This window comes from Ranitomeya variabilis, chromosome 1 (assembly GCF_051348905.1).
Source record: "Ranitomeya variabilis isolate aRanVar5 chromosome 1, aRanVar5.hap1, whole genome shotgun sequence".
Lineage (NCBI taxonomy): Eukaryota > Metazoa > Chordata > Amphibia > Anura > Dendrobatidae > Ranitomeya > Ranitomeya variabilis.
Genome location: NC_135232.1, coordinates 1,036,111,177 through 1,036,125,958, shown reverse-complemented (window position 1 = coordinate 1,036,125,958; position 14,782 = coordinate 1,036,111,177). Strand labels below are relative to the sequence as shown.

Genomic DNA, 14,782 nt, shown 5'->3' with positions numbered 1-14,782 from the left:
CAGATAGTAACAACAGACGCGAGTCCCAGCGGGTGGGGGGCTCACCTGAACGACCTGCTAGCCCAGGGGGCTTGGCCTCCATATTTGAGAAAAGTGTCCTCCAATATGAAGGAACTTCTGGCGGTAAAATTTGCACTATTAGAGTTCTTGGGGCCCCTCCGGTCTCACCATGTCAGAGTTATGTCGGACAACAAAGTGGTGATAGCATATCTAAACCACCAAGGGGGTACCCGTTCTCGGAGTCTGATGGAGATAACCAGATCAATCTTCCACATAGCCGAAACCAACCTTCAATCCCTATCAGGCCTGCATATAAAGGGGGTGGACAACTACAGGGCAGATTACCTAAGTCGCACTCGCTTAAAACAAGGGGAATGGGAGCTGAATCAGTCAGTATTCGCTCAGATCTCATTAAAATGGGGCACACCGAACATAGACCTCTTCGCAAACCATCTAAACAAAAAAGTGAACCCCTTTTGCTCAATAACGCCGTTGGGGAACCCTGTTTCCCTAGATGCGTTCCTGATATCCTGGAACCATCCACTAGCATATGTTTTTCCCCCTATTGCTCTAATTCCAGCAGTGCTGAGGAAAATTCGGGAGGACGGGGCTCACATAATCCTGATAGCTCCGTTCTGGCCGCAGATGCCTTGGTTTTCTTGGATGATGAGAATGTCCATCTCCGATCCATTGGTACTACCGGATCTCCCGAACCTTCTCTCCCAGGGCCCAGTTCATCATCCACAGGTGGCAAGTTTGCACTTGACAGCTTGGCATTTGAAAGGGAGTTACTAGAAAGCAGGGGGTTTTCCCCAGGGCTGGTATCTACACTGCTACAAAGTAGAAAACCCGTCACAACCAGACAATACGGGAAAGTATGGAAAAAATTCCTTTCATCTTCAGGTGCCAAAATGGGGGAGGGCGTCCCCCTGAAAGCCATTCTTGAATTTCTGCAGAATGAATTAGAGTTGGGTTTGGCCACAAGCACCTTGAAAGTCCATGTAGCGGCTTTAGGGGCTTTATTCAACTATGATTTAGCAGGAAATCGATGGATATCTAGATTCATCAGAGCAGCCGGTAGATTAAGGCCTCTACCCGTGAAATCTACCCCTCAGTGGGATTTAAATTTAGTCCTCAGGGCATTATCTAAACCTCCCTTTGAACCCTTAGCGGATGCTTCAATTAAAAATGTATCCCTTAAGACTTCCTTACTCGTCGCGCTCACTTCCGCACGTAGGGTCAGTGATATCCAGGCCTTATCCGCCAACCCCCCTTTCACGCAAATCCTGGATGATAGGGTCATCCTAAAAACTGACCCAGCATATCTCCCAAAAGTGGCATCCCGTTTTCATAGGACACAAGAAATATCCCTGCCCTCCTTCTGTCCTAACCCCAAAAACGAGGAGGAGGCATTACATACATTAGATGTGAGGAGATGCCTGATGCATTATATAGAAGCCACTAGGGAGAGTAGGGAGGATTCCTCTCTCTTTGTATGTTTCCAGGGTCCCCGGAAGGGGAAGAAAGCATCTAAGAGCACCCTGGCGAGATGGATTACAGAAGCCATCAGCCTGTCATACTCATCGAGTGGCGTACCCGTCCCGGGAAATATCAAGGCGCACTCAACGAGAGCGGTGGCAACCTCTTGGGCGGAGGAGGCCGGAGCTACAATTGAGCAGATATGTAAAGCTGCTACCTGGTCTTCACCGTCCATCTTTTATAGGCACTATAGATTGGACCTTATCTCCTCTTCAGACCTTACCTTCGGTAAAAGGGTTCTGGAAGCGGTGGTCCCTCCCTAATGTACAAATCTCTGCAATTCTCTCCGTGGTGCCGTCATGGGCGTCAGAGAAAAATATAGTTCTTACCGATAACGGTATTTCTCTGAGCCCACGACGGCACCCGTACATTCCCTCCCTTCACTTCTTGGGTGTGCACATTATTATAGTGCCTTATGCTGATAGTGTAAATAGTCACGCGGTATCTCAAATTAAGTCGTTAAGTAATGTTTAAAACAAGTCTCTGTTCATAGTCTCCCATCGTTCTCTAGTAAACAAACTGATGCAGGAGAGAGGTACCGCCTTTTTATCTGTAGCTTTCCTGTCCTTGGTGGGCGGATCCCCTCTCTCCGTGGTGCCGTCGTGGGCTCAGAGAAATACCGTTATCGGTAAGAACTATATTTTTTGCTGCTTTTTTTATTTCAAATTTTAAGATAGGTTTTGCTGGTACTGTAAAACACGTGATTTCAGAAATGTCATACACACATTGTTTTTTTTTTTTCCTGACTGATTTGGAAAACTGCGGCGTTATTACAAACTGCAGCATGTCACGTCTTTCAGCTTTTCAGCATTTTTTTACCCATAGAAAGCAATGAGTAAGAGCAAGAAGGCAGGTATCCGGTTTTGCTGTGTTTCTGGTTCAAAACCTTAAGGAATTTGCATTATGATGTTTTTTGGGGTAACTTAACTTTATCAGCATGCACAAGAGACTACAAAAAAAAACCCCAGCAAAACCCCGCTCTTTGTAAGCAGCCTCTTTATTGCCAAGAGCAGGTTTTGCCTGCAGAAAAAAAACCCACAACGTGTGAACATAGCCTGATACGCACACAAATGAATTCAGTCGAGCTTCCATTTTTGAATGTCTCGTCTTGTTTTTATTTTGATATTTGCTTTCAGAGTCCCCCGGTTCCAGATAATCGGAGACAAGCGGAAAGCTTATCACTAACCAGAGCAATTTCCCAAAGTTTAAACTCGTCCATATCGGAACCTGCTTCTGAAGAAAGGGGGCCATTTTTCAGTAAAGTCGGAGTGTTATTAGAAAAGAAACAGAAAATGGATTCTATACTGGGAGAGCTCCATACACTACAGGATCACCATCTGAATAACACTACATGTAAGTTGACATAAGGGCTTATAATAGCGTCTGTTTTTAACTTTTCAGCACAATTTTCAGTTACTTTCGTGATGTATATATATCTTAACTATGGTGTGTATTATTCGTACTCCGTACTGATCATGACTCACAGATGGTATTATAGTCCATCATAAAACACAATATTGCTTTTTACAAAGCTGAAACCTTTTCTTAATGGCCAAGTGCCTGAAATACATTTTTAGTAGAAAAAAACGGGATTTGGCAGATATGTCCGTGGCAGAAAACCTTTCCATACATCTCTAGAATGTTTCTACATCATGTGATTTTCCACTCGCAATTCAGAGGTACAAGATTGAAATAAGCTAAAGAAAGACTTCATATTTGTACCACTTTTCCATTAATGTCCTGTAGGTCTGGTTATAATATCAGCTGCAGATGGGCATTAGTACGAGATGACTAGATCTGTATGGAAGCTGTGTGTTCAGTGGTGCAAAACAATAAAATACAAATAAGTACGCAAACCTGTATCTGTTTTATCAGTTGCAGGTTCTTCAGTCTCTCCCCAAAGGGTTTTGGATCAAAGAAGCACAGGTTCCACTTCTTCTGCTAATCAGGTTACAGATAAAAGGGCATCAAACACTCCAGCCAAAGCCGCCAGCGCTGCAGCAGCGTGTTCTTCAGCCTCCATGAACGGAAGTGAAGACGAGGAAAACCAGAACCCTGCAGAAAAGCTGAAGTACGTTCCATGCCATCACCTTCATGTGATATAGTAACCAAGAAAATGCTGTTGCTTGAACACATACTATTTGCCTACACATTCACCGTCACTCCATCTCTGATTCAGTTTAGTTGCACTACACATTATAGTCTGGCAACATTTCACTTCTAATATACTATATAACAATTACTATATATTATATATGGGAATGTTTGTTATATGTAAACGTTAGCACTAAATAACATGCAAATATCAGATGAAACGTGAGGACATGTCTACTTTACATCAGCACAATTTTGGAAACAATTTTTTTTTTTTTTAGTTAGGAAGTTATAAGGTTTAAAAGTTCACAAGCAATTTCTCATTTTTACAACAAAATTTACAAAACCATTTTTTTTAGGGACCATATTACATTTGAAGTCACTTTGAGGGGTGTACATGACAGAAAATACCCAAAAGTGACACCATTCTAAAAACTTCACCCCTCATTCAAGAAGTTTATTAACTTTTTCGGTGCTTCACGGTAACTGACAATGCGGAAGGAAATTTTACTTCAGAGCCATTTTTTTTTATTTTCTTAAGAGTAAAAAGAGAAAATGAACAAAAAAATTTGTTGTGCAATTTCTCCTGAATACGCCAATACTCCATATGTGGGGCATAAACCACTGTTTGGGCGCACAGCAGAGCTCGGAAGGGAAGGAGCGCCATTTGAATTTTTCATTGCAGAATTGGCTGGAATTGAGATCATGTCGCGTTTGGAGAGCCCCTGATGTGCCTAAACAGTGTGTCATGCTCGCGCCCAGACTGGTTGGCGCGGGCGTGCGGGGGAGTGGCCCCACTGGACCACAGACCAAACTTCCCAGGAAGGGGCGTAACTAAGTAGCTTCCTAGGTGTTCGCTGGAGCCTCTGATGGTGAGTTCAGACTTGTGCAATAGGAAGCTACCAGGTACCACTCCAGGGTGGAGTCTGGTTGTGGCTGCTGATCCCACCGGGGAACGGAACATAGACAAGCAAGCGGGCACGGCTGGCACATAGGCAGGCAGACGGGTACAACAGGAACACTGTCAGGCAGGCGGGCACGGCTGGCTCTCAGGTAGGCAGGCACGGCTGGCTCTCTGGCAGGACTGGTGGACAAGACTGGCACACTGGAAGAACCGGTAGGGACCGGTCTGCAGGCAGGTATGTAGAACGGGTAAGAACCTGTTCAGACACGAGGACTTAGGAATAAGTAGAAAAAGACCGCAAGAGCGGATGCAGAGCGAAAGCATAGGAGCTAGAGGCAAGAACAGAAGTGCAGGAGGCGGAGCCAAGAGCAGAAGGCGGAGCCAAGTGCAAAACCGCAGGAGGCGGAGCCAAGTGCAAACAGGCTGGAGGCGGAGCCAAGAGCTGGAGGCGGAGCCAAGTGCAGATAGGCAGGAGGCGGAGCCAAGAGCTGGCGGCGGAGCCAAGTGCAGATAGGCAGGAGGCGGAGCCAAGAGCTGGCGGCGGAGCCAAGTGCAGGAGAAGTAGAACCGCAAGGAGCGGAGCCAGGTAGAACCGCAAGGAGCGGAGCCAGGTAGAACCGCAAGGAGCGGAGCCAGGTAGAACCGCAAGGAGCGGAGCCAGGTAGAACCGCAAGGAGCGGAGCCAGGTAGAACCGCAAGGAGCGGAGCCAGGTAGAACCGCAAGGAGCGGAGCCAGGTAGAACCGCAAGGAGCGGAGCCAGGTAGAACCGCAAGGAGCGGAGAGGAGCTGCGGGAGGGGTCTCTGCAGCAAAGCTGAGCAAAGCCACAAGGAATGTGGAGAGAAGCTGCAGCAAGGGATAACTGCAACAGCAGAAGATAAGCTGAGAAGAAAGGAGCAGAAACGCAGAAGTGAGGAGCAGAGGTAAAGTAACAAAGGTTCAGAGCAGGCAGAGCTGCAAGAGTGCGGAGTGTAAGCAGACTGAGAATACAAGGAAAGACAACAGGGAAGGAAGCCAAAGACCAGGAGACCGAGGTAAGACTAAGTGCAGACAAGGCAATGGAACAAGACACAAGGACAAAGACACTGGGACCAGGATATACTGCCTCCTGGTGGGCGGACAACAAGACCAAGGAAATAACACAGAAAAGCCTCCAGAGAGGGAGTAACTCAGAGAAAGGCCAGGCAAGCTCAGAAGCAAGACACTAACTGAGCTAACACATTGCACAGGCCCAGAACACTGGGTGGAGCTGCACTATATACTGGAGGCCTCCTGGCAATTGGTCAGGAACAGATTAGACAGATGCACCTGATTCCTATAAGAACCAGAGAGTTCAGGCGCCGCCCCTCTATACACAGAGCCATGAAGCATGCAGAGAGCAGAGACACAGAACATGGAGCTGGCAAAAAACCGAAACCACATCATGGCCTGGAGCAGTGGGTAAGATAGTGTGAGAAATGCGAGGCCATGCCGTGATGCCAGCAGAGTTGTTACACAGTGGAACCCCCCCACAAGTGACACCATTTTGGAAACTAGACCCCCCCAAGGAACGTATCTAGATGTGTGGTGAGCACATTGAATCCTCGAGGGCTTCATGGAAGTTCTATAACTTTTAGTCATGAAAATAAAAAAATCAAATTTTTTCCACAAAAATGATCTTTTCGCCCTCTAAATTTTATTTTCCCAAAGGTAACAGGAGGTAAAAGTTGTGCATTTGTCCTGAGTATGTTGATACCCCATATGTGGGGATAAACCACTGTTTGGGAGCACGGCAGAGCTGTAAAGGAGCGCCGTTTGACTTTTTCAGCACGGAATTGTCTGGAATTGAGTACGGACGCCATGTCGTGTTTGGAGAGCCCCTGATGTGCCTAAACAGTGAAAACCCCCAATTCTAACTCCAACCCTAACCCCAATATACCCCTAACCATAATCCCAACCATAACCCTAACCCCAACACACCCCTAACCGTAATCCCAACCATAACCCTAACCCCAACACACCCCTAACCGTAATCCCAACCATAACCCTAGCCTAACCATAATCCTAACCACAAACCTAACGCTAGCCCATTATTGCGGGCCTTTTTTGCCTGCCGTATTGCCGCAATTTTCACGGTCTGCCACAATAAATGACCGCAAAGAACTTTTTCGGGTTCCCAATACTATAGCAAAAGTATTGGGGGAAAAAAACGGCGGTCTGCAAAACCGGAAGTCACAGTGCACCGCAAAAACAACCTTCCGTTGTTTTTGTGGCCCCATTGATTTACAATGGGGGGGCCGTATCCGTAAGCCGTGAAAAAGAACGAGCAGGCCCAATCTTTTTTCCCGGCCGTAAATGTGGCCATACGGCGCTCCGTGGATTTGTTGCGGCCCTTTTTTGCAGCCACAGAAAACTATTGGGGCTGCAAAAAGGGGCGCAAAATCTCACGGTAAGTGTAAAAGAAGCCTGATCCCAACCCTAACCGTAATCCCAACACTAACCGCAAACTTAACCTTAACACACCCCTAACCCTAATCCCAACCCAGCCATAACCCTAACTACACCCCTAACCTCAACTTTAGCCCCAACCCTAACTTTAGCCCCAACCCTAACTTTAGCCCAACTCACTTTAGCCCAACTCTAATCCTAATGGGAAAATGGAAATAAATACTTTTTTTTTAATTTTATTATGTTTCCCTAACTTAGGGGGTAATAAAGGGGGGGTTGATTTACTTTTTTTTATTATTTTGATCACTGTGATAGACCCTATCACAGTGATCAAAATTGAACCAATAGGAAAAATCTAATGTTGCCGGGTGCCGGCACTGCGCATGCACCCTCCATTTTCCTCCCGGAAGAAGAGGCCAGTGACCGTGGGGGGGAAGCAGGAGGGTCCAGGGACACCGGGAGGTACTGCAGGAGTGATTGGGGGACCCTATTTCTCCTCTGATGTGCAGTCATATCAGAGGAGAGAGACATTCAATGGAAAATCTGTTTGTTTTTTCCGGTCGCCGTTATTCTGTTAATAACGGCGATCGCAACACCAGGGTCTGTAAAAACCGACCTGAATCATGTTCTCTAGGGTCTCTGCTACCCCCGGCAGCCGAGACTCCTGAGAAAATCTCAGCGGCGCTGTGGTTTAAGTGCCGTTAAAAGGCGTATTGGTGGTTTTTAAGGGGTTAAATTACTGTGTTCCATTTTAAATTGTGTCAATGTTACACCTTCACTGAGGCCTTAAAGACACAAATTTCAATACGCTGTGTTAATAATTAAGTTTCTTCTTAGTAGACTAAATCTTTATGGATGCCATAGTGGCATAGTGATGCATTCAATGCATAGTACATTAACGTTTCCATCTGTAAAAAAAGGTATTGTCGGAAATTTTCTTTTCTCCTTCGCCTCATTGGGGGACACAGACCGTGGGTTGTTTTGCTGCTTGCCACTAGGAGGACACTAAGTGATACAAAGAAAGTTCTCTCCTCCCTGCAGTATACACCCTCCTGCTGGCTCTCAGCTAACCAGTTCTTGCTTAGTGTCTGTAGGAGGCACTTGGGTCTGTTTTCAGACCCCAACATTTTTTATTTTCTGTAAATTTTTATTTTATTTTTTAATTAATGGAGTGAAGGTGGCGACGGATTCCTTTTCAGGGTCCGCTCTCCCCCGAACCATCAACAGGCAAGCACGGCGAGTATACCTCCCCGTACCTTTCCTGCGACGACTGGGGCACGCCTAATCTACGCTAGGGCGACGGTTCCTATACGGTCCCGATCTCCCCCCTGTAAGATGGCGAGCACATAGAGTATACCTCTTATGTGCATCTCCCGGGCTCCTCCACATTTAAGCCCTCACCTGTTGGCATCATGTAGTCCCCACAGTAGCCGTAAGCCCCCTGCGGCAGGCACAGCCGTAAGTCCCCTGCGGCAGGCACATATGAAGATGGACAGAGACTCTCCATCCCCCGACAAAGGGAGGATCGATTGAGCTTATTCCCTCACAATAGAGGCTGCATCTCTGCTCGGTGGTGGTGAGTAGTTTCCGTCCTCATGCTGCCTGCGTGGAAGGTGCGGTCCTGGTCCCTGGGGAGAGGTGCCGCTGGCCGGACGCCAGCGGCAATCATTCGGTGCTACGCCGCAGCCTGCCGACGCGCTCCACTGGCAGGCTCCATAAATTTAGTCCCCGGCTTTTTCAGCCAGACTAGGCTGCAGTTGAAATCCCCGCCAACCGCCGGAGCCCCGCCCAGCTCACTTCAGGGGCGACGGTTCCTTCACGGTCCCGATCTCCCCACACCAGCAGCAGGCGACCCCATGGAGTGTCGCCGCCATGTATCCTCTCCTGGAGCCAGGCCTAATGCCGGACAACTGGCCCTGTCCACCCGGGGACTGAACTCCGTGGATGTACAGAGGCCCCTCTCTATGGCGTCCGAGCAGCCCCCACTGTCCCACCACTGTGAAAGCGGATGGCACAAGGAGGCGGACGGTTCCTCTCCACCTCCCTAACAAAGGGATGATGGATTGAGGTTTAGCTCTCTATCCCTGCACCGTCCACGCTGCAATACCCGACATCCGCCGCGGCTCCCTGCCGGGACGCGCACAGATGGTGAGTGGATCCTGCCAGCGATGGGCTTCTGCAGCGGGATATTCACAGGCAGTCTCAGGTTTCACTGTGGCCCACCTCGCTGAGGTAACGCTCCGGCCGGCTACAAAAATTTAGCCCCTGGCTTCGGCCGATGTGTAGGCCGCACCCCGGAAGCGCACTATGGCGCCCTAAGGCGGCTCTGCCCGTTTTCCTGGTGCTTTTCGCCTGGCACGGAAGCGCTCAAATTTCTCGGCCACTGCAACGCCCCTCACTTCTACGCTGGCGCCAGCTGCAGAAATTTAGGCCCCGGCTTGGGCCTATTCATGGAAGTCTTGAGGCTCTGCCCACGTCGTACCTGCGGCTCCGCCCCCCGGATTGGCGCTTCTCGCTCTCTGCGAGATTTTATCTAAAGGCACACGACCAGTATTCCCTGGTCTTAAAGGCACACGACCAGTATTCCCTGGTCTTAAAGGCACACGACCAGTATTCCCTGGTCTTAAAGGCACACGACCAGTATTCCCTGGTCTTAAAGGCACATGACCAATCCGAAGCCGGTCATAAATGAGGAGCCCTCCGCCGCTGATCCCAGTTTATCCCAGTGTAACTAGTTCCCTCAGTGGACTTCGTCAATGCCGCAACCCATGGTTTTTCTGACCAAGAAATTGAATCCCTCCGTGGCTCGGAGTGCTCGCAGGGCCGATATACATGGTCCCTATCCTACATGGGATCCGTCGGCTAGCAGGGACAGGCATCTACAAAACGGAAGTTTTAATTTCATGGTCTCTCTCCAAAGATTTGCTGACAACAAGACTCTGAACACGGATCGGATATTGCTTTGGACCTGGACTTGACAGAGCTTCAGTAAAGGATGAACTCGCCTATTTATATCATCATCCAATCTCTGTACATTGACGAGGACTCTGGTCCTGCTCTAGACTACACAGTGTCCCTCATAAGGAGACTAAACTCCCTCGTAGAGCATTTGCCATCCAGTCCGGATATGCGATTCACTGGACAGAAGCCTCTACGTGGGATGCCATGCCTGGTCTGATTTTTAAGGGTGACGGGCCCTTTAAAGGACACCGATCTCCCCACACCATCAACAGACGGGCACACGGAAACTTCAAGATTTCACTACAAGCTGGCGACAAGTTAACTACAACAATGTATCAGTCTTTTTTTATATATATATAATTTTTTGGCCTAACGCCAGACAACCTGTCCTGTCCACCTGGAGACATGAACTCTGTGGATGTACAGAGGCACCCTTTTCGGGCGTCTGAGCACCCCCCTCTGCATCACCACTATTTAAAAGAAGATGCAAGAAGGCGGATGATCCCTCTCCACTTCCCTGTTAAGAGGATGGTGGATCGAGGGTTCCTAATTTTTAACTCTGCACCGTCAAAAAAGAGCGGCGATGGCAAGAGACTATGACCTGCTGGATGCAGCCGCGCATTCTGCCACTTGGCAGATTAACCGGGTACAATCTCTTGTGGTTTAACTACCAGTATCCCTGCCCGATGTGTCATCAATTAAAAATGCCACGGTCTGTCAGATAGCAAATCTGGTTCGTTCCGTTTTGCGGCTTCGGGTCCAGCCCTCTACCCTCCCTAGCCGCCGCATAGATTGCTAGAGCAATGGTCTCCTGGCTGGAGACCTTAACTACTTTGATTGACACCAGTAACCCTTTCCTAAAGACAGTACAGCTGGTCAATCAAATCTTTTGAGCGGGAGACTAACAAAGGATCGTACGTTCCTAAAGCCCCGACCAGCAGTGGAAGGGTTGTCCAGGACAGTCTAGATCTAAGGGATCTTGGTTCCAAAAAGGGGAACGAGAAGTGGGACCGATCCTGGACCTCAAACTTCTAACAACCTTTCACAAGGGTTCTTCTTCGAATGGAGTTCCTCCGCTCAGCCATTACTTCAACAGAAAAAGGTACAGTTTCTCGCATCCATTGACATTCGGGATGCTTACCCTCTTCAAAAATTCCTTCGCCTTTCCATTGGTGAGCAGCATTTTCAAGTCACGACCTTGTCTTCGGCCTTTCTACCGCACCCAGAGTGTTTGCAAGGCTCATGGTGGCTGTCATGTTCCTAGAGGCGTGGTCGTCCTGCCCTGTTTGGCTGACTGTCTAGCTGCCCTTCCAGGACTACGCTAAGTAGTCTATATCACTTGCGATACCCTCTCACCTGGGCTGGTGGCTAGACTTAGACAACTTCTCATTTCCAGCCCAGCAGATATCCTTTTTGAGGATGATCCGGTACTCTTCCAGAAGGATGGTAATTCTCCCTCCAGACAAGGTCATGGTCCTTCAACAGGGAGCTCCCGCACTTGATCACTCATCCCCTCATTTCATTCGATTTGCTGGGAGGGTTCTGAGGAAAAATGGTGACGACAATGGAAGCAATTTCCTTCGCTCCGTTTGTTTTCAGCAAGTCAAACAGACTTTCAGACGATACTCTGAGCTCCTTCTTCATCCAGGGCCTTTCTCTCGGTTCAGTGGTTACTAGTAACTACCAATGCCAGTCCTCTTCTCCCGATCATTGCTCTGGAGATCTGAACGGTAGTCCTACAATAGGTCCACTGCCTTCTGGTGGGTCAACCTATCTGAATTCAATTGGACAATGCCACGGCTGTGCCATACGTCAATCATCTAGCAGGTACCCACGTTCAGGTGCCATGGCCAAGGTACCTCACATTCTCTGATTGGCCGAGATCTATCACTCGGTGATCTCGGCAGTACATATCCCAGGAGTATAACTCTGGGCGGCGAACATAATCAGCCTTCAGGGTTTCGCCTCAAGTGAGTGGGAACTTCACCCGGAAGTCTTCCATCAGACTGATCGCCTGTGTACTCTAGTTCGTGGTTCGGCCTCGAGATCCAAGAGCCATCGCACTGCATGCTTTGGTTCTTCCATGGTACCAGTTTCCATAACTCCCCTTCCACTACTTCCGAAAGCTTTTCAGAAGCAGAAAGGGCCCCAGTGATCCTCAGAAATCTGCACTGACCACATCAGTTTTTTTGCTTGCGGAGCTGGTAGCTTTCCGCCTTTCTGCAACAAAACTGCAAGTATGGACTTTCTCGCAGGAAGTTTTCACACGTAGTTCTTCCCTATCTTCACTATCGCATACCGTTAGATCATTGGGACCTTAATGGTCCTAGGAGTATTACAGTAGACTCCTTTTTTGATCCGGACAGACCTTACTATTAGGGAAGGTCGCCCCTTTTTTCTCTGCGATATCCTCATCCTGACGAGCCTTCGGTGCTAACGGGTCCTTTCAGACTTTTTTTCCCTTATTTCCGTCAAGGCAAGGTTGTCCTCAGGCCAGCCCCGTCCCTTGTTACTAAGGTGGTATTGTATTACCACTGTTATGAGGGCATAGTTCTTCCCTCATCTCTTTCGGCTCCAGTCCACAAAATGGAAAGAGTTACCCATATTCCAGATGAAGCGAGTGCTCTGAGTAGGTACGTCTCGAGGACGGCGTCCTTCCTAAGGTTGGACACTGTATCTTGGGCTTCCTGACGGTAAGAGGAAAGCTTCCTGACATTTACAGGAAGGGTTTAGCCGTCTTCATCGGCCATTTAGCCTGGTGTATTCCTTTCACTATCCAGGAGTCCTTCCGTGTTAGTTTTCAGCCTATCTCCCTGTCTATCGTGGGTTCTAGGCATCAGGCGTCGACAAGACACGCCTGCAAGCTTGCGGATTCGTCCAGTCCGCATGCATTCTTGAAGCACTATAATTCCCACACTTCCACAGATGGGAGTCTGGGCAGGCGGAATCTGCAAGCCGCGTTGGCGCACTTGTAAGTAGCGGTTACACAGGGCCTGATCTGATGTTGTCCCCACCCAGGGACTGCTTTGGTACATCCCACGGTCTGTGTCCCCCAATGAGGCGAAGGAGAAAGAGGGATTTTTGTGTACTCACCGTAAAATCCTTTTCTCCGAGCCAATCATTGGGGGACACAGCTCCCACCCTGGTATTAGGTTATGCTTATATGTGTTTATAATCTGATATGCTATATTCTCATATATAATATGACATGCTGTAAGCTCATATGTTGTTACTGATCTCCTACTGCTTTTACACCGAACTGGTTAGCTGAGAACCAGCAGGAGGATGTATACTGCGGGGGAGGAGCTAACTTTCTTTGTATCACTTAGTGTCCTCCTAGTGACAAGCAGCATAACACCCACGGTCTGTGTCCCCCAATGATTGGCTCGGAGAAAAGGATTTTACTGTGAGTACACAAAAATCCCTCTTTCCTGTTTAAATTTTACAACCATTCTTGAAGTATTAATATTTTTATCTTTGCAGATTGTTGTCTAGTAGACGGACCACTGTTGTTTAGCAACAATGGCTTAGCACAGAGCACAAATTTTCTGTTTTCTTGTAAGCTGCAGCGTTGACGCTGACAGGGATCACCGGAGTGCACTGTTGCCTCCTGACTCCCGCGGCCGCTTGTGCTTACAGGCTAGACTGACTGCAGCAGTGGTCGGTCTAGATAAATGATAAGCTTTAAAGACGGGTATTCACATTCAACAATGGCTGCAAATTTTAATATTTCAATATAAATTGTGAAAATATATATATATATATATATATATATATATATATACACACACACATACATATATATATATATATATAGCTATATCTATATATAATTGTCTAAGGGTTTTTCCGTCTGTCTGTCTGTCTCTGTCTGTCTGTCCTGGAAATCCCGCCTCTCTGATTGGTCGAGGCCGCCAGGCCTCGACCAATCAGCGATGGGCACAGTATCGACGTAGATGTCATAATGGTTGCCATGGCGACGATGATGTCATAAAGGTTGCCTCAACCAATCAGCGTCGGGCACAGTCTGCTGCGAATTCTGGAATCATCATTGTCCATATACTACGGGGACATGCATATTCTAGAATACCCGATGCGTTAGAATCGGGCCACAATCTAATATATATATATATATATATATATATATATATATATATATATATATATATATATATATATATATATATATATATATATATTTTTATATATATATTTTATATATATATATATATATATATATATATATATATATTTTATATATATATATATATATATATATATATATATATATATATATATATATTTTATATATATATATATATATATATATATATATATATATATTTTATATATATATATATATATATATATATATATAGTAATCCAAAAAACAGATCAGGCACTCACCCAACGTTGCTGTGATTAACGTCCTTTATTCGCTGTGATCAGCGTTTAGACTTCCATGGAGAGGCGGCAGGAACAGAAACAAAAGAGGGTGTGGGGGAACAAGTGAGGACAACGGCCGTTTCGCGCGAATGCGCTTCAACGGGTCCACGTGCAAACAACACACATGTCACTTCCTTTTAAGGGGATGGACAATAACGTGAAAAAATGTACAAATGTGCTCAAAATAATAAAAAGTACAATTTGCAATAGAAATGCGTACAAAGACATATTCCACTCATGAATGAGCGATCATTAGATAATTAATCTAAACCATTTATGACTACAACTATATCGTATATTTCTTTTATAAGAATACCGCCATATCTAGCTTGTCATTCAGGCCAATTGGACCCTGAGCATTGGTGTTTAAAATCCACCTTGCTTCATGTTGAAGCAAGAGTTTATTCCGATC

The 14,782-nt window shown here is 47.0% G+C and overlaps 1 protein-coding gene across 8 annotated transcripts in view; it reads left to right on the top strand.

Annotated features, from left to right (window-relative positions):
* Positions 1-14,782, top strand: part of PCM1 (pericentriolar material 1) — a 130,676-nt gene that overhangs the window by 53,892 nt on the left and 62,002 nt on the right. For all 8 annotated transcript variants that reach the window (XM_077279661.1, XM_077279656.1, XM_077279662.1 and 5 more), the window contains exons 7-8: positions 2,676-2,892; positions 3,415-3,610. In XM_077279661.1, the coding sequence (XP_077135776.1) occupies positions 2,676-2,892; positions 3,415-3,610 (413 nt within the window). The remainder of the gene's footprint in view (positions 1-2,675; positions 2,893-3,414; positions 3,611-14,782) is intronic.